General features: G+C 32.6%; 2 protein-coding genes across 11 annotated transcripts; both read left to right on the forward strand.

The window, feature by feature from the left end:
* The first annotated feature begins 3469 nt into the window (after positions 1–3469).
* LOC113853726 (protein indeterminate-domain 11-like) lies at positions 3470–6968 on the forward strand. Of its 8 annotated transcripts, none has more exons than XM_027484288.1 (5): positions 3614–3901; positions 4316–4639; positions 4765–5161; positions 5636–6474; positions 6740–6967. In XM_027484288.1, exons 2-4 carry the CDS (start codon positions 4429–4431, stop codon positions 6471–6473), a joined length of 1446 nt encoding a protein of 481 aa, XP_027340089.1. In that variant the 5' UTR covers positions 3614–3901; positions 4316–4428; the 3' UTR covers position 6474; positions 6740–6967. The 8 variants fall into 8 exon arrangements, with proteins under 8 accessions (XP_027340092.1, XP_027340089.1, XP_027340094.1 ...); XM_027484293.1 differs by having other exon boundaries at positions 5642–6474; positions 6740–6890; XM_027484295.1 differs by lacking the exon at positions 3614–3901 and adding an exon at positions 3921–4136 and having other exon boundaries at positions 4267–4639; positions 5642–6474; positions 6740–6968.
* Positions 6969–11663: 4695 nt separating this feature from the next.
* On the forward strand, positions 11664–20223 carry LOC113854216 (beta-galactosidase 17). 3 transcript variants are annotated; one of them, XM_027485111.1, is made up of 19 exons: positions 11664–11672; positions 12517–12618; positions 12942–13137; positions 13689–13777; positions 15476–15556; positions 16155–16249; positions 16421–16491; positions 16708–16798; positions 16868–16985; positions 17068–17163; positions 17257–17305; positions 17559–17746; positions 17820–17891; positions 18056–18205; positions 18849–18899; positions 18978–19063; positions 19233–19446; positions 19564–19629; positions 19885–20047. In XM_027485111.1, exons 1-19 carry the CDS (start codon positions 11664–11666, stop codon positions 19978–19980), a joined length of 1920 nt encoding a protein of 639 aa, XP_027340912.1. In that variant the 3' UTR covers positions 19981–20047. The 3 variants fall into 3 exon arrangements, with proteins under 3 accessions (XP_027340912.1, XP_027340911.1, XP_027340910.1); XM_027485110.1 differs by lacking the exon at positions 11664–11672 and adding an exon at positions 12171–12410 and having other exon boundaries at positions 18978–19149; positions 19301–19446; positions 19885–20223; XM_027485109.1 differs by lacking the exon at positions 11664–11672 and adding an exon at positions 12210–12410 and having other exon boundaries at positions 17802–17891; positions 18978–19149; positions 19301–19446; positions 19885–20218.
* Positions 20224–20979: the final 756 nt, after the last annotated feature.

Raw genomic sequence — 20979 nt, forward strand, 5'->3', positions numbered from 1 at the left:
ATGAAATATTATTAGAAGACTTTAAATTATGATAAATGCTAATCAAACAGTTAAATTATTTCAACTAAAAAAATATAATAATGCAACTCTCATAAAATTTATGCAATCAAACATAAATTTTATTTGTTGATTTCTTAATTGTTGTTATAAAAATACCGCTTAACAAAGTTATATTTTTTAAATACTTGTTGTTTTTCTTGTTATTATTCTGAAAGCACTTGTTAATCACTATTCTTAGTTAACAAAATAATTATTTTTTAAAATGCTATTGATATTTATTTATAATAAATTTCACCATAGGAAATGTATTTTTTAATATAATTTTGTGTTGTTTTGAGAAATATTTTTAAAATAATATTTGAAAACAGTAATATTGTATCTTTCTATTACTATTTATTTAATCCTCTCTGTACTTTATTAAATACATGTATTTAATAACTGAAAAATATAAAATATATTTAATTTGTTTATCCGTGTAATAAGTAAAAGGACGTGTGAGAAATTAGTGTTATATATATATATATAAGAATTATTCTTTAAAAACGTTAATTTTAAATTATAATAGTAAGTGCACTGTTTTTAACGTACATGTATTGGCAACATCTTTTGTGGCACCTTTGTACAACAATGAGTGTCCAATAACAGTGCTACCCTGTGTTGACTCGTTTTTCGTGCCAAAATGTTCTCCAATCATCGTCATAACTTTTGTATAAGCTCAACAACACTTTAATTTGGTATTATTTAACTTAAAAAAAATATGGTAACATTTAATTTGTTAAATAAAAATTATTAATATCCGTATTTTTTTGCCATCTAATTTTTCAGGACCAGAAGCCAAACCATCCACCACCACACATGTTGCGAATCCACCGTCCCAAAGCTTCCTGGTGGATGGCGGCGAAGGTGGCGGTGCTCACGTGGCATTTATGTCTACATTTTCTTAATTATATAGCGAAATTATAGTTTATTTTAAACACAAACTAAAATTATCTAAAGACAGAGCTAGTTTTAAAATTATTAATTTATTCTATCTTTGAAAGAGAAGTTTTTAGCATTGACTGAGTTTTTTTCTGCACTAAACAAAAAGTATGATTTAGAGTCTCCAACTCGCCGTCCCATTATTATATAATAAAAATATTATTAAACAGGTTATATATATAATAAAAAAAACATTATTATAAAAATAATATAACTCTAAATTTTTGCATTAGCACGTTACTGCTTACCATGATTGCAACTATTATATAGATACATCGATTCAGTACTCTTCAGTTTTGAATTTTTTATGCAGATTCGTGTACTTCTGGTGTTGTTGCATGAACGCCATTAACTACTGTAGGAGCATATACACAGTTTGTTCATGTGTTTAGTGGACTCTATTTATTTTTGTTTTAAAATTTAATCCAAATAGAAGTACTGTACGTTTTTGTACTATTTATTGTTTCTATATATAGACTTGTTAGATTTTAAATATAAACGACAATATAAAAAATAAATCACTGGAACTATATATACATCTGTGTGTTTTTTAACTTGAATATATAGGGATTTTTTTAAGTCTGCATGTCTGAAAGTTTGATCTCAGTTGCAGAGGTTTCTGAATTCTGATGCCGCATGACTTGACTCCAGAGTTTGACCTATTTCTTGTTCCAACATAATCGTAGAACGAAATAAGAGGAGCCAACCATTAATTAATCATGATTTCTTCAGTATCTTCTTCATAATAAGGTACTATCTTGCATTTGTTTTCAAATATTAAAAAAAGACGAAGCTTATAGGATGTAATATTAGCTTATTTAAATTTTGATGATATCAAAATTTATAACTTTTTTTAATTTGTTTTTAAGTTACTTTTCTTAGTTTCTTAAAATGTTATAATATTTTCTAAAAATATTTTTCTCATTTAATTTTTTTTTTTTTTATAATACCCTTTATCTATATTTATATTTCTATGGATAAAGAAAAGGAGATACGGAGTACTATTGCGTTCACCTTTGTTCCACCCCCTCTTTTTTTTCCCTGTAATAAATACTACTTAATGGCAAAGATGAGCTGGGAGAGCACATTGTGACTTGGTCTTGCCATTTTCAAAACCATAATCATGGAAGAATAAAACAAGATAATGACAAAAGGAAATGTTTTTATATTACCATCTTTTTAAAGTTCATACGTGGTGCAGGCTACACAACCTCATCGAAAGCTGAACAAGCCAAAAAACAATGTAGTTCTGCTGTTCCCACATACTCTTTATATATTGAAACAATACAAAAAATATTCTTATACAATCAAATTGCAATATATATTTATAGAAACATTCATATTTCTTACATATAATAATATAATCAAGCATATTAAACAAACCAGACACATGTCAAGTGCAAAATATTCAATTTTATATTTTTAGCTTTCACTTGACCTATTCGTGATGCGCAGTGAAAAGCATCATAGTTACAAAATAACTTCACTCAATATTTTACAACGAAAATTAACCCCCAGACTTCAAGCTGAAAAGTCCAATTTTTAATCATTGCAAAAAGTCTTCTTATATACGACTTTAATTCTAATGTGAGGAAGGAAAATCGAATAGACCAGAATTATAATTTCAGTAATTTTTTAAGGCTAAGTTATCTAGTTTCAGTCATTTAGTCAATATATAAACACATTAAAGTAAATGATTTCATTTAAAGGGTGCACTTGTTTGCTATTATTGACCGTGGAGTCAACTTGAGCATGAGTACCGGCAAGGTAACGTTAGCCCATGTCAATGTTATTTATTTATTTTAAGTGCAAGGAGAGACTTATAACATGCATTATAAGGGGGGGGGGGGGAGAGAGAAAGAGAAAAATAAATAAAAGTTGGATGAATTGAATATTCATACTTATATTTATGGCTTGCAATTTTAATGAACTGGGTGATTATATGATATTAAATGTGTCCAATTTGATACTTGTAAGTTGAGGTTGATCCCATATTATAGTTGCGACGACATTAATAGTTTTTTTAATATTGATAATGACCATTGCGAAGTGAAAATGACAAGGCCGACCAAAAATTGCGCTTGTATAAGATACGGTGGTAATAAGAAAGGTGGAGAGGGGGCTAAGGATTTGGGAGTTTGGTAGCTTTGTCTTTGTAAATTCATAACCTAACAAATGTATCTGTTTGTTTAGATTTTAGTCCAAAGAAAATGTTGTTTGAGCGACATGTTTTTGGACACCATACGATATTATAACTAATTTAGCTATCTGGTAGAAGAAAAAGAGAGAAAATAAAAACAAATATAAAAATATTGTACAAATTAATAACAGAGGTCTTAATTTATTTAATATAGCCATGCAAAAAATGTCAGAATATTCAGCTTTTTTTTTTATAGGCAATAGTTACAATGATAACGAACAGAGAAGAATAAAAAAGAATTAAGGGAAGAAGGGAGAAGCTTTTAGCCATGCTGGTTGGAATTTAATCAATGAATCAATCATGTCACTGTAAAATTTGGGAAGCAGGGTAGGGAGGGTCCACTGCCTATGATGTTAAGTAACATAAGAGGACTTCTCTCATCCTATCATTCTCTTTCTCTGTTCCTCTCTCTCTAAATGCCTATGTTACATTACATATCTATCTATCTGCATATACAAATGATACTCTCTTTTTACATGGTTGCTTTTCCACCCCCCTTTTTCTGCTTACTTTACGAGAGAAGGGAAAGGCAAGGGCAGTGTATATATATAAACAAAAGTTTATAGCGAAAATAATTGAACTTGGTTAAAAGCAAAATATAAACATTAAACAATAAATAGAGAAAGAAAGGATTTTTCTGGGGTTGAGAAAGAGAACAGAGGAAAAGACAGAAAGCGCAACGTCAGAGTTAGCCGTAGGGTTCTCCTTGGTTTGTGGTTTCTGGTATTGTTTTGGTCTGGCTGAGATACAGAGGGAATCCCTCTTCTCACCACATCTTCATCTCTCTCTCTCTCTGATTATGAACTTTGAGTTACTGAGTCTATATTTTTGTTCATATTAGTGTGGTCATCACTGGATTTTCTTGGCAAAAAAAAAAAACGAAAATTGTCTCTTGGGTTGGTGCCAAACAAGTAGTGGAAACCATCTAATTAAGTTTAAAGTATTTTGCTTCACAGATGTAGAGAACTCTCTCCACTTTTTTTTTTTCTTTCCCATATACTTTGTTTCTTTGCTGGGATTTCAAAGACTATATTCCTGAGTTGTATATCAATTTTGACTCTTTGTTCTGTTATTTTTCTTACTACTAGTCCAGTTCGTGCTTCAAAAGTCCAGCTTTTTTCTTCCTTTCTGTTATAGGTAAGGGTTGTCCTTGGATCCCAGAAGCAAGACTTGTAACATACGGAAAACTCAGATCTATGGCTCATGACACATACTTGGGATTCCAAAATGTTCATATATGAGAAAAGGTGATGAAGGGTTTGGTGTTCCAACAACAACCGCAGCAGCTACCATTAGTGGAGGAAAACATGTCTAATTTGACTTCTGCATCTGGTGAAGCTAGTGCTTCCTCAGGCAACAGGAACGAAATTGTTACTGATTACTCTCAACAATACTTCGCTCCACCATCAACTCAAACTCAGCCTCAAGTTAAGAAAAAGAGAAACCTTCCTGGCAACCCAGGTTTCTTTTCTCTATTCAAACAAAGTTCTAAGCATCGTTTGTTTTGGTTTGTTTTTTGTATGTCCTTGTCTTGTTTATCTGAATTGGGTATTCTTTTTCCTTTTTCTATTTAAATATTTATTTAGACCCAGAAGCTGAAGTTGTCGCCTTGTCTCCAAAGACTCTTCTGGCCACCAACAGGTTCATTTGTGAGATCTGTAACAAAGGGTTTCAAAGAGATCAGAATCTTCAGCTTCATAGAAGAGGGCACAACTTACCATGGAAACTGAAGCAGAGAACAAACAAAGAGATAAGGAAGAAGGTGTATGTGTGTCCAGAACCCACATGCGTGCACCATGACCCATCAAGGGCCCTGGGGGACCTAACTGGTATCAAGAAGCACTTCTGCAGAAAGCACGGTGAGAAGAAGTGGAAATGTGACAAGTGCTCCAAGAAGTATGCTGTTCAATCAGACTGGAAAGCTCACTCCAAGACCTGTGGCACAAGGGAGTACAGATGTGACTGTGGAACCCTCTTCTCAAGGTAACTAACCTAAAACCCTTACTCTTACCAATGACCACCTACCAGTTTCAGCTTCAGTTTACAAGTCAGACATCATTCATTTATGGAGGATGCTATTTGAATCCGAGGTTGACTCAAATTCACATCCTTTTCTTTTGGGCTATTCATATTTTCAACAACAATAAATTAAATTCACATTCCTTATCCCTTCTCACAATAGAGAAGAGTTGATACTTGATACATTGATATAGCAGGCACATAGGTACCTAGCTATAATATTAATCACACCCTTCAGAAAGAAAGAGAAAATGAAACAATTTTAATGCACCGCCAGGCGCCTAACATGGTCTATCTGTCCAAAGTACTGTGGGAGAGTGACTAAAAAAATGGTTGGAAAACTGAAAATGTTACAGCACTTTAGCATATATAGTGACAACTTTTGGTTTTGTTTTTTTGTGTGTGTAAACAATATGCATGTTTTGTTTTGTTTATGAGTTTCAGGAGGGACAGTTTCATAACCCACAGAGCCTTCTGTGATGCATTAGCAGAGGAGAGTGCAAGAGCAGTGACAGGGATAGGGAACCCACTTCATCACCCTTCTCCAACTCCACAACCACAACCAGTGAACCTTGAAGACATGCATGGTTTCCCACTGAAGAAAGAGCAACAGAGTTTCATACCCCCTTGGCTTGCTCCACCCACCGTTGATCTCTCTTCATCTTCATCATCATTCTTCACCACTCCAAGGTTGGATCAAGTTCAAGACCATGAAAACCCTAACCCTAGACTCGGTCCCACTCTCCCAGCGTTCCAACCAGCACCTTCCTCTCCTCACATGTCAGCCACAGCGTTGCTTCAGAAAGCAGCACAAATGGGTGCAACCATGAGCAAAACAGGTTCCATGATTAGGACCCACCAACACACTCACGTGTCTGCTGACTCAAGTTTCAATTTGTCCTCACGTGATGACCAGATCATGACCACCACTAACCATGCCTTGGCACCTTATGCCCATAAAGCTGCTTCTGCTGGTGATGCTACTGGTGGTGGTTCTGGTGGCGGTGGTGTTCCTTCATCACTCCTTCATCATGTTATCGATTCTTTCTCTTCTCCCTTTGAAGGGACTTCTTTTGAGGATGCTTTTGCTGGCCACGGTGCCATTGCTAAAACAACCGCCGCCGATGATGGCAGCGCCGGAGGAAGTGAAGGGTTGACGAGAGATTTCTTGGGTCTTAGACCCCTCTCTCACACTGATATCCTCAACATTGCTGGCATTGGTAACTGCATGAACTCCTCCCAACATAACCAATCCCAAAAGCCTTGGCAAGGTTAAGGTTAGCTTTATATATCTTATCTTATCTTCTTATATCTGTCGATTTTATTTTTCTTTATTTCATTATTATAAATTATTTATTTTCTCTTTCTTCTAAATTTTACTGTTGTTTATGTTATACTGTCAGTCTTCCCAAAGGGAAGGAAAGAACCTTTCTGAATCCGAATATTTTCGTTCCCTATAATTAGTTATTATTTTATAAACTTAATTTTCCCTTAATATTGTTCAGTTTTAATGCAATTAATGTAATTTTGATGTGTTTATAGGTTAAATATAAAAACCTGGATGGTGCACCGCGGCATTCTGCTATATTCTATTCATGATAATTATTTGTTGGTCGGTTGTTAATTATTGAATGCGAAATTCAGAAACTAGCCAGACAATAAAATTAATTTTAGCCATATCTAGAAACTACATGAATACTAATACCTGAAAAAGACACGATATAATAAGATTTTGTTAACTAATGTTCAAATCAATAAATAATATGATTTTATTAATAGTTACATTCAAAATATATTAAAATTCATAGAAGGATTATTTTGGTATACATTTTAATGAAGAATCCAACTTTTAATTTCTTAAATAGCATTTAAATAATTTTTAAACACGACTTTAATTTTGATACATCATTAGCACGAACAATTTTACAATATTAATATGGTTTTTATATTAATTATAACAGAAATAATGATTCTTTTATATATCAATGTATATTTAGATGATAGTGTAATTTTTTTACAATCCCAATGTACTTACACTAAATTTACATAATAAAAGCGAACACATTAATTTTTCATAAATCAAATTTGGTTAATATAAATACAATAAGATATTATACCATCCTTTTAATTATTAATAGACCTATTTGTATCTTTCTTCCCTCTTTATCTCTCTTACATTGTAAGATGCAAACAAATTATGTAGGAGAAAGGTTACTCATTTTTTAAGGTACCATGTTTCTAGCATCTTGTATTAGTAATGACATCCGTCAAATAATTTTTTGTGTTCTTTAAAATACCCTTGAAACCCTGAAGTGAATTAAATAATTTTAAAATTAAGTTTTTCATTCTGTGTAATTATAATAATATTCATATTATAAATTCACATAATACTCTTAAATGAGAATGATTTTAAAAACTATCCTGAGTTATATATGTAATTTCTTTCATGTTGAATATCAAATTTTATTTTATTTTTACGATCTTTTATTCTTTTTAAGCATTATTACTGAAATATAATTTTGACCCAATTTAAAATTTGATCTTAATGTATTATATCAAATCGAAGATATTTTTAAAATAAAATAATTCTAAGATAAGTATCATCCTAGTCAAATGTAATTTAAAATTTAAATTTTCATATATATATTAACAAAGATAATACATCCTGATTCAACTATATTTTTATAATTTTTTTAATTGAGAAAATTTATCTTTTAATTTATTCTTACTTTAAAAAAAGTAAATACTCATAATCAATAGACAAATATCTATTGAATTTTTTAAGCATAAATTTTGTTAATACCAATACACGGGAGTGGTTTCAATCGATTTTAATATAACGTGGTTAGACAATAATAAATTTTGCGTAACAAATATTCACCTTTTTTTTTTCCCTTCTTTTTTCCCCCATTTCTAGAAAGGGATGATGATGTTTCTTTTAATCTTATTTTCGGATTTAGTTTAATATTTTTTTCTGACAATATTTTGTCTTTTATGCTTTCTTGCCATTGGATTGAAATTGAAGTATGTTGGTTGTGATAGGAATAACAAGATCCGTCCTTATCTCGTTCTCTTTGCCTTCTTTATTCTGTAGTCCACGCAGCTTTACCATCGTTAAAGAAAGTACATAAACATTGATTAACTACCATCATAAATGGCATTCCATAAATTGTGTCGATCAGTGTTCATATCTACTTTTGATGTTCAGTGAACCCTCTTATAAAGCAAGCTAAGTAATTATTAAATAATTGAACTTTTTGCATGAAGAACATCCTCACCCCAACAAAAAGTCACCCATTTTCACCTGAGTTTAAATGGAGTTGATTACAAGATAAATGAATTCATGTGGCGTAAGATTTATCAATCAAACCCTTCCCACTCCAATTCTTCAGTGGCACTATTTAATGGGAAAGATAATTAACACGTGGTTTGAACCAAGGATTTTAAGCAACTTTTCACTGTAGTAGGATATATTATTATTTTTAGTTCAAGTGTTAAACACAAAAATAAACACATTTTTTTTAAAAAAGAGAACAGTAGTATATATCTGACGAAAAATTAGAATATATATTTAAAATTTGAAATTTCACATAACAGATTAACTAGATGGAGAAAATGTAACAGTAAGACTGGGTATGTGATCTTCTAAGAAATCTCAAGAGACTCACTTTTAGTTGCATTGGTTCTCTAATGCCTAATAACAAAGGGTTGTTTTTCAAATAATAATAACATCAAAAGTAGTGGAATCTTTGAGTAAATCTACGATGTGTCATTGACTCAATGTGTGGTGTTAATGTTAATCCATCCTGTGGACCACTCAACGATCAAATCGGCAGAATATCCTTTTACCATTGATCAATAATTCGTTATTTAGTTTTGGCAATTATGAACTAATGAAATGTTCTCATGATAGAGCTCTGAATCTTTATAAGGTGGTCGACGAGAAATGTTATCCTACCCTACTACTTTATCCTAGTTCTTAATCATTAGCCTTTTTCTCTCATCACTTATACCAAATGTATTTTAATCATTAACCTTTTTCAGATCTCTCATCACTTGCTCCGAACTTAGTAGTGAAAACCCAACTTTTCTAAGATCAATGGGTAAGTTACCAGATCAAAACAAAACAGTATATATAACTGGACACAAAAGATGGTTTTCATAGAGATAGAAAGTTTGTTCTTTATTTTTACAATGTTAAGTTGAATTTATTGAAAAATTGATAACAAACTTGGTAGTAAGTGAAGTTACTCAAACTATGTTGAAGAATAAATTATTACTAATTAAAGGAAATTAAAAAAAAAAACACTTTAGCTCAATAAAGAAAGCAACAAAACATGGTCATGGAAGCAACATTGATATGATCAGAATTTATAAAAGAGTTTGATCATGGGGACGTATGCATGTGCTGTGAGTATAAAGTTTGTTAAGGGATATACTATGGAGGGGATGGGTTGAGTATATAAAAAAGCATTGGATTCTTTGTGAGGGGAAGGAATCAGGACTATGATATGCATGTTAGCTTAATTTAGATTTGTTGCTGTGATTTTTGAGGAACTAAAAGGAAAGAAAGATGCCCTTTGATACCCGATGGAGGCACAAGTGGGATTCAATCCCGAGGGAGGATTCTTTATATCCATCTTTTGTTTTTCTTATTTTAATTTCTAAAACAAGAAGAACAAATTTGCTACGATATTTCCTTTTCATACACACATATCATATTATATATTCTTTCTTTTTCTTAGTCATGTTGTGGTTGACAATGCGGATTATTTTGTCTTATTTTGGAACGTTATGAGAAAATTGAAGACCATTTCACGTGTTAATATTGTCTAAATTTAATAAGGCTAATTGATGATGAATTTAAATCAGAACTTAAAAAACTTTATATTAGAACAGTCATACACAAACATTTCATGATTAAAATTAAATTAAAAAGTTGTCTTCATCTTTCGTTTCCCCCCATGTGATATAAGTACGAAAAAAACTTGTATTATTTACATTTATTAAATGAGACTAAAAGCTATTTAAATAATAAAGAGTAGTAAAATGGAAACACAGTAATGATCAAAGTTAATCAATTAAATTAAATAACCTCACAACATAATTATATTACAACAAACAATTATTTATGTAAATAACTACGAACCCAATTAGCTGAAAAGTCAGTAATTATTAGTATTTAAACAATTCCAACATGGTTTGTAGTGCATATGAATATTGATTTTGTTTTTGGAATTGGAGGTGTCGTTTGCACAATGGTGGTGTGGTGTTTCAGTTCTTTAGAATATACGAAATGTGAAACAGACCGTCATCCCTGCCCTAAGATTTGCTATGTTAGGTCAGTATATGTGGATATTCATATAAGAAGCAAGTTTTGAAAGTGGTGTTGGCACCTCTCTTTTCATTGGCTTGGCAAAGGCAAAACATCTCCGCTGTTGGAAGATTCCTTTGAATCCCAATGCTCTACGCTCATGAGACTTCATCTTACACATGAAAAGGAAAGGATAAAAGAAACAAAGATAATCAAACAGATTTGAATAGTAAGATCAAATAGTCACAAAAAAAGGTTTTAGGTTCAGATCTTTAATCACACAATGAAGATTAACAATTGCATTGAAAAAAGTGGTTAAGGGTATGAAAAAAGAAAATATTTAATTAAAAATAATAATAATTTTATTAATTTAATAATTATTTAAGAGTTAATTTTTAAAAATAATGAGAAACATTGTATAAAATGTATTCAATGATATACGTAATGAAAGGGTGCCTTTAAAATGCTTTTGTAATAAATAACAGGGTGAAGATGATAACAAAAGGATAATTGCATGGTTGTCAAATTTGTGTAAAGTGCTGAGATTCCTTTGTCGGAGACAGCTAAACAACGTAAAAGGAAAGGGAAAAGAGGTAACTATGTAGAGTGAATAAAGCACAGTCCCCCAAGAGTATGTGGAGCTAGTGTTACTGTTAGCAATGGTTTAAAATGTTATTTGTTGGGGCTGCTTTTTGTCTGCAGTGTGAATTAGAATAAGTAAAATTAACAATATGCGATTGGTACCTCCAAAAGCTGAGAATTGGCAGAATGATTGGGTTGTGGGCATAGGTAGAAGCCATAACCCCAGTTGACTTGTCATTGTAAAGATGCTTCCCCACACTCCCCTTTGCCAAAAAATAATGTCACCTTTTCTGTTTGACCCAAGCCCATGTCACTTTCTTTCTTACCCTCGATCCTATATATGCTACATGTATCATGTATCATGCATCATGTCTGTCACCTTTCACTTTTCTCTCTCCATCCCCCACTTCATACCACAATGGTGTATTCATGAATATGCACCCACAATGTCTTGGATTCACGAGCCCATGCCCAAGCCCAAGGAAACTTCTCACTGCTTGCATGACTAGATTGGGCTGGAGTTGATCAATGGACTCGATGGGCTTTGGTCTCAAAAGCAAAAAATGACTCATGCAAATGGTTTGGATGTGCATATTATCCGTGAATGCTTGTTCAAGTTGTGTAGAGTTGGTAAATCTTTTTCTATGTAATGTTACCCCTTTATAACTAAGCACTTTTTTTATATTATATTAAAATTAAATGAAGTAATAAAAGTAACCATGAACACAAAATGATGTATGTCTAAGTTTTTACCCCTTCCTTTCCGATATGCTTAGTACATTAGTTGCCGTGGGATGCTATTCTACCACTCATTCTAAACCCTAAAAATCTTTAACCTCAAATCCTAAATCTCTTTGAAAAACACTCTCGTTACCAACATTCTCCTTTTTGCTTATTTAGAAGGGATATAATATAAATAATGTTAAGATTAATTACGTTTTGATTATAATAAAACTTGTACAATGTTAATTTATTTTTTATAAAATATTTTATTAAAATATTATTTAATTTTTCACATATTATTGTTTTTAACTCTTTTATATCGTATTAAGTTTAAATGATGCAACTTTTGCTTAAATAACTGTAATTAAATATTTTTGGTAAGACATAACCCGCATGAACAGTGATGTGGGTGGGTGAATGAGAATCAGAGTGAAGAGCAACTGTGCAGCTTCCAAACTGCTAGCCATGGCTAAGAAACGAAGCTACCTTTTCTTCATCTTCATCTCTTTCATGCTCTTTTGTGCCTTTCTTCCTGTTTTCGCTCCTCTTCCTTCTTTGTCAACTCACTTTCCCCTTCATTCTCATCTCAACAAGGTATCTTCATTCGACACTTCCCGAATTTAGCTTCTGTCTTCAATTCTAAGACAAATTGAACTATAATTTGTTGGTTAATCATTATGTTCGACCCTGCTTTACTCAGGTTAACAGAAACTTTGAGATTGCCGACGACATGTTCTGGAAAGATGGTGAACCTTTTCAGATCATTGGTGGTGATTTGCATTATTTTCGAGTGCATCCAGAGGTATCACTTCTTGTTCACATGACATCTCTTAGTTTAGTAAGAGGGATTTTTAACACTCTGCCAAAGGGCACATGGTAATTGCATTGCAATCAATGCATTCATTTTTAAATAGGTTTTGGTTTCTTTTATTTTGCTAGTTTATGCACATAGCTGAACAAGAAAATGGAGTGTCCTATCACCACCTCTTGTTATCTTTCGCATAAGGACAACACATACTGACAAATGAAGTTTGGCCCATTATTCTTTGAGACCTCATGAGATATTTATTTTGTGCAAGTTAAATGCTTTATTATGGGAATATGATTATTACTTCTAATATGCAGTACTGGGAAGATAGACTGTTAAAAGCCAAGGCGTTGGGCTTGAACACCATTCAAACATATGTTCCTTGGAATCTGCATGAACCAGAATCGGGAAAGCTTGTATTTGAGGGTATTGCAAACATTGAATCATTTCTCAACCTTTGTCACAAACTTGGTCTCCTTGTGATGGTTCGACCCGGACCATATATATGTGCAGGTTAGATATCTTAACTTAAATGCCTAATCACTCAGTTTAGCATTGAGCTGCAATTGCTTTAATAAAGATCTTGAATTACTTTAATTGCTTGCCTTTATCCAGCATATAGGCAAAATTATTAGTAAAAAAATATAAAGTAAACTTTAATGATCTTGCTGTAATGATTTTCAAATCTGAGAGACCAATCTAATTTATTATCAGAATCCATGCAGCAAAAAGTCATTCTTCCCCGTGTAATATGGCTAAACAAGAGAAGGCAACATTTATGTTCTATTGCCAATCCAATGTCTGTATGGCAGTCCATGCCATCTTTTGGCACAATTATTTTCATTTCTTATTCTTTATAGTTGATATAGAGAACTAAGAGAAGCAAAAGAGCATTTGTTATACATTGTGCACTAACTTTGACATTGTTCTACAATACAATCTTATGTTTTGATATCTTATTTTCTTTTTTGTACAGTTTATTAGTACCCCACCCCCTCACTTGGCATATCCTTGCTGTTGATATTTTGTTGAAAATAATGATCAAGACTATTGATTTATTTCAGAGTGGGATTGGGGCGGTTTCCCAGGTTGGTTCCATTCCATGAACCCAACCCCCAGACCAAGATCATCTGATCCTACTTTTCTTCAACTAGTATGCTTTCCTTACTCTATTTCATGATAATGTCGGTGTACCTGCAACCGACTTCTTCATATTCACAAATCTTAATGTTGGAATTGTATTTTTCTGTTTTTCATTCTAGATTTCTATCTCTTATATGCGTTTCTGTTTTTTTTGCTTTTCCCTTTCACATTTTGTAATTATGGAAACACACCTCAACATGCCTTGTGTTTTATAATTTATCCATATTTTATTAGATAGCCTCTCCATGTTCCATGTTCCTTTTTAGCATTCTCCACTTGAATTTTGAACATTTAAGTCTTTTAATGTTTAACAGTTTCTGCACTGTCTGCATGATAATCCAAGTTTTCCAAGAAGAATGTTGATGCATTTTCTCTTATTTATGTGGGAATCATACGATGCTCATTATGAATTACATTATATTTTCTTAATCAGTCCATCATCATCCTTTGATCCTTGGGCTTAGCATCTCAACTTGTGGCTTCTATAGTGGGTGCAGCCTCTTGCTGCTTGGTAGTGATGGTTGATGTAGGACTAAGATGATGCCAAGAAATTATTTTGTTCCCTCTATAACAGCAGCTTAAAGATTTTGTTTATAGGCGAGCATTTGATAGATAGTATTGCAACAAAGGAACCTCAAGGTTGAGATTATTGCTACTTCTTCTCAGACCAGGCTTCCTAGGTCTTTCCCTGCTTCTGTTACATCTTAAAGTTAAATTAAGATTATGGTAACATGTAACCTCGACATTGCTGAATTGAGTTCCATCAAGTTGTGACAGGGGAAGTGGAGATTTCACTTAGAATTTCGAAAGCTGAACAATATACAAATGCAGATGTTATTTTGAAATAACATTGCCCATATCAAGATGAACTAATACCTGTTTCATAGGTGTCTTTATGTATTTAATGGGTGTTTGTGAGTGCTGAGTGTTTGCATGTCTCTTGTTTTATCAACCACCTGACGCATTTTAGGCTTAGCTTGGGTAATAAGCTCCTTAGGTTTTGTTTCTGATGAGAGCCTCCCATGTCAATATTCCTTTTCAAATCAAAATAACCAAAATTTAGTCTGATTAGTCTTGGTTTATTTGAACTCCTACCACTATGGTTTGAACTTTGAATGTAAATATAATGAATACACAAGGATGCAATAAAAGTTTCTCCATGTACACTGCATAAGAAAATGGGAACTGTGTTGTGTCCATGACACCCAGCAGGGAATATGGGGATTTTTTCACCACCACACACATTTGGTTGGAAGTACCTTCAAACATGTATGTTGGGACTACTGCATAAGGATTCTTTGCAAATGGGGTTACTTAGCCACCTAACAATGAGCTGTGGGTGGGATTCAAACCATGGCGCTGAGCAAGTTGAATGAACCTATTTACTATTAAATCAGCCTCGTTGAAGGACTCTTTTTAATGCATTTGCTGTGAGGCTATGCTTAAACCACCTATTAGTTATTTCTAGAAAGGACAAGGTGAACCTTGTTTGTGGCATTATAACAATGTCTTATAGTGGTTTAAATGGAATAGGTTAAACAAACCCTTACGATTATTGAGCTCACATTGAAAGATTGAGTCTAAAAACCACAATTTTCTTTGAAATATCTATGTGCTTCAAAGCATTTGTTGTATTTCTTTCTCCATGTTGATACATTACTTTTATAATTTTATTGAAGTTTGGACTTATTATAGTTTGCCAATTAAGGTTGAAAAATGGTGGAGTAACCTGCTTCCAAAATTTGTTCCTCTCCTCTATGGCAATGGGGGCCCTATAATAATGGTTCAGGTATGCTGTTTTTGGGTAGAATTTATTAATTGTATCTACCTGATTGGCATTATTATTCAAGATGTCTACAAAACATAAAATATATGAAAGTTTATGTTCTGACTTCTGACTTAAAAAACAGAAAGTCTGTGTTTTTAAGTTGGAAAATGGCATAATCTGTGTGTTGAAATTATACAGATAAGATGGAAAATGAGAAGAGGTATTCTGAACGATTGATATGATGCATGTTAGAGACAAATAACTGATACCTTGTTCTGATAATCTAGGTCAAATACTAATGTTGTACATAGAACTTGACTGGTACAAGCCCAGCCCAATAATATTACTACCATCATAAGATTATAAAACAATAAGAATCCTATTATTTAACATATCTCATCCCTTTTTTTCTCCAAAACTTAAATTATGCAGTTAAAATTTAGTGGAGGGTAGTTTGTCTAAATATGAAAGTATTACTGTATTTGTGAATTCCTGAATGCTGGAAATTTTTTTATTACTGTAGGACTTTTATCACCATGATCTGTGTTCCTTCTCGTTTGAATGCTTGCCACTTATGAATGGAGAATTAGATTGACTTGTATAGAGTTGTTTGACACAGATTGAAAATGAGTATGGTTCTTATGGAGATGACAAAGCATATCTCCATCACCTAGTCACCCTGGCCAGAAGTCATCTTGGGCATGATGTTATTTTGTAAGAGTTGTTATGTTCTTGAATTCCAACTTTTGAACTACTATTTAAAGTGTACAAGTATACCCCTAAAAATTTTACATTTAAACTGATAATGGAAAAGTACAATATCTAGGTTGGTTTTAGGGTGACGACCTTTTCTATTAATCCTTTCCTTATATTCACTGTTCTTAGATACACCACAGATGGTGGATCGAGGGAAAATCTTGAGAAAGGAACTATTCGTGGGGATGCTGTCTTTTCAGGTGAAATTTCATTATTATATATGTTAAATTATGTGATTTTACAAACGTTTTTTTTCTTCTCTCATTCTCTCTTCCTCCCTAGAAATATATGTGAATAGGAAAATGACCAAAATATGCGATACAATATAGCCAGGACAGATTAGTGTGTGTGAACACCACAAACATTGCATTGATCATATCTTATCATATAACCCACTACATATTCTTCTTTTGTAGCTGTTGACTTCACTACTGGTGATGACCCTTGGCCTATATTCAAACTACAAAAGGAGTTCAATGCCCCAGGAAAATCACCACCATTGTCAGCGTAAGTGTATTCCTATAAAATATTATTTTTGTTTATTAAATGCTAAATACTCATTGCTTCTCATATCAGTGAATTTTACACTGGGTGGCTTACACATTGGGGAGAGAAAATTGCCAAGACTGATTCTGATTTTACAGCAGCTGCTCTTGAAGAAATTTTGCGAAAAAATGGTTCTGCAGTTCTCTATGTGTGTCTCAACCTCTACCTTGGTACTGTTTAAAAATCTCATTTTGAATAATCCTTTCTGGTTTGGATTTTCTAATTTTCAGATGGCACATGGTGGGACAAACTTTGGATTTTATAATGGAGCAAATACTGGCGAAGATGATGCTGACTACAAGCCTGATCTCACTTCATATGATTATGTTAGAATCTTTTAACTGTTATGTCGCACCTTCTTTCTGCAGTGAATTGTCATATATCCATATTGCAAACTGGACTGACTATCTCATATCCAGGATGCACCAATTAAGGAAGCTGGTGATATCGACAATTCAAAATACAATGGTATGAATGTTGTGTATACTTTCATTTTCAGGCTTTCAACTGAGTTGTGCAAGGAACTTTACAATGTATAATGTTTAATACTTTAATTAGTATTGTGCTGGCATATAATATCACAAGTTCAGTTGCAAATATCTTTTCATTGATCCAAACTAATATTTTTTCCCTTCTGGCTATTTCATTATTTCTTAAATTTTATTATTTGCAGTATGACAATTCAAGCGGGATTTTAAATTTGTGCGTGTATATGTTTCAGCTATTCGAAGGGTTATAGCCCGATATAGCTCAGTACCTCTTCCAGCTGTTCCCTCTAATAATGCGAAGACAAGATATGGACCAATTCACTTGCAAAGAAAGGCTTTCTTATTTGATATGTTTGATTTTGCCAATTCCACCAATGTGTTTAAATCTGAAACTCCAATGTCAATGGAGCATGTGGGTCAGGTATGTGATTGTGATTCATACTGACACAAGATTCCTAAATTGTATATTATTGAAGCTTGGCCTTTGTTCGCAGCTGTTTGGTTTCTTATTGTATGTCACTGAATATAAAGCAAACAGAGGTGGAAGAATTTTGTTCATACCAAAGGTGCTGTTGGAATTCTTTCGGTTATTCTCATTTTTGTTTTCTAGCTATTTTCTTCAGATACTATCATCTTATTTCTATTACCCAATAGCTAGAAAGTTTACAGGATGTCTTGTCTATCTAGAAGAATATAACTTCTCTATATATAATAAATGATGAATGTGCAGTTGCATGACAGAGCTCAAGTATTTATCTCATGCCCTTCCAAAGAAAGCAGTGCAAGGCCAACTTATGTTGGTACAGTTGAAAGATGGTTGAAAAACAAGCTAAGCATTCCTGACATTAAATGCCATTCTAACATCAACTTATTTATTCTGGTATATACTATATACCTGCTTTATTTATGTATTTTCATTTCTTTTTGTACTGGGAAAAATATTTTTAGCAGTTTTAACTTTTGAGTTATGCAGTTTATATCTTGGATAAAGCAAAAGCAATATTATTGTTTTGATTGTTTCACATGGTAGAGATCCATGACCTCATCTCTGTCATTCATTGTGGGGATGATAAGGGAGTGCCACGATCGTTAAATAATTATGCAATTTTAACTTTAGTTTGAATGGTAGTTAAGAGAACCACAAGTCAATGATCCTTGTTGCTTTACATTACTCAAAGAAGATAAGATAAATAATATAATTATATGTTTTTAGGCTTAAACATATTTTTGGTTCTTCTCAATCACATGATTCCATAAAAAATCAACATGTCACAGCTTCTTAATTAGTAATATGGTCAATATTGGCAGTTAGTTGCTGTATTGGCACATTTTATATGGTTTATGTAAGTTGACATTAATTATTAATTAACTCCTTAATTTAGTTATATAGCCAATTATTTATGATTACAAAGTCAAGGCATTTATATAGATTAAGATGCCAACATGAACTTCTGAAGAGTTTCCTTCAGATTTTAATATTTTTTATGGGATTTAGTTGAATGCTTTCTTTCTCCCCTTTGTAGGTTGAAAACATGGGTCGTGTAAATTATGGGCCCTTCATCTTTGATAGGAAGGTAAATGTCATCCGAAGATGATGATGATACTCTAAATGTCTGATTGTAATTGGTTGATTTTTTTCACAACTTCTACAGGGCATTCTGTCTTCTGTTTATCTGGACGGGGAAAAAGTACAAGGGTGGAAAATGTTCCCTATTCCTTTGCACAACCTGAATGAAGCGTCAACTTACAATCGCATCACTCAGGCCACATATTCTGCATTCAGTGAAATATCATCATCCCGAGAAAAGTTGATTTATAGTTATGGTATATACTAAAATACATTTGAGGAAACAAAAAAAGTACCTTTATCGTTGCTCTTTTTGTATCTCGTACTAATCATTTCTCAGTGATTACTTCATGGTATTTTATAATGTTGATGTCAAATCAATGACCAAGGCGTTTCTTTTTCTTACAGAGAATACTTCAAAAGAACCTGCTTTTTATTCTGGCCAGTTCTTAATTGATAAATCAAGTCAGGTCAAGGATACATTTCTATCATTCAGCAACTGGGGAAAAGGCATTGTGTTCGTTAATGACTTCAATATAGGAAGATATTGGCCGGTAAACTAGTTTTTATTCCTCTTAAATGTATTATATATGTGTTTATGTTGCATAATGTAAGAGTTAGTTCTCTAAATCTATTTGTTTTTGCTTACAAACATTATGGTTCTTTGATAGTCGAGAGGACCACAGTGTAACCTCTACGTTCCTGCTCCAGTCCTTAAGCAAGGAACTAACGTTTTGGTATGTCTTAGCAATAGCTTTTAACAACTCTAGCATTTATTATTGTTTATGCAATGTAAACTTATGTTTCTTAAGTTATCATCGACCAACATAAATGCAAGGAAATTCTAATTCTACTAACCACATCTTTATTCAATTGTTTCTAGTTGTCATTTAGCAATTTGCTTGAATTTTCTTATATATACAACAATGAGAATCACAAATAACTTGATTCCCAGTGCAAAAGTGGTTACACTCTTGTCAATCAATGTGCAGGTAATACTCGAGTTAGAATCTCCAGACCCCGAACTTGTTGTACACACAGTTGATAAGGCAGACTTCACATGTGGGATGAGCGTTCATCAGCTGTAATATCATCTCATAAAAATAAGCTTTACCTTTGAAAATTAATCCTTCTTCTGTATGGCTATCGTTTTTTCGAACCTTGCTATTATGCTCGTCTGTGCACAAATTTTTAAAAAAATCCTAGTGTTTTAAAAGTTGAGTAATTACACAAATTGGTACCTAAAAGTGACACTTTTGGGGGAATTCGTTGGTCCTCGAAAGTGTTATTGTCTACAATTTGATTCTGGGATATGTTAATTTTTTTATATTTTATTCTCATTTTATTTACTTTTTTTTATTAAAAAGACCTAAAATGTAAGTGAATACATTTAAGGACCAAAAAATAACATTTAACGATTAAATTGCATTAAAAATTTTCAGGGATTAAATATAATTAGGATGCTAAATTTAGGGATCAAGTTACATATTTATCTGAAGCCTTTTAATCTTATTTAGGAAAAACAAACTGCACAAACTAGTGAAAGAAAACTTATTCTTTGTAATCTTATTTCACGTCTGGTCTAACAATATTTCTTGACCCAGTCCAAAGTCCTAACCCCTTTCCCTTCTGTTGGAAGAATCTGTCGATCAAAGCTTGTTTGTTTAAACAAACCAGTTTTGATACTTTAGACTTAACTGTCTAATATATATATAATTTACTTCTAATTTATCAGTGCAAGATTTGTTTTTTTGACACATTCCTCTAAGCGTATGCTCAAATTTGTCATTCACATCTTGCTTATGACTCCCAATACTTTCCCCTAATTTGTAGATTGTGCAGACCCAGTTCTTCGATTATCATTGTGAGAATTGTTGCATGTTACCGACACAAATTGCCATTTGACTAGGGACAAATAGCTTGCAACGTATGATGCCAAAATAATGACTTGAGAAAACACATACTGAGTTTTATTAATACTGAAATTTGAATTATATGCCCAAAATAAAGTTAACAAGAGGAGGTCTTTCTGTGATTCAAATTAGGATAATGATTATTCCTAGATAAAGCATTTACCTTAAATTAGG

The sequence above is a fragment of the Abrus precatorius genome, unplaced genomic scaffold (assembly GCF_003935025.1).
Source record: "Abrus precatorius isolate BTA unplaced genomic scaffold, Abrus_2018 Scaffold11, whole genome shotgun sequence".
NCBI classification, from domain to species: Eukaryota; Viridiplantae; Streptophyta; class Magnoliopsida; order Fabales; family Fabaceae; genus Abrus; species Abrus precatorius.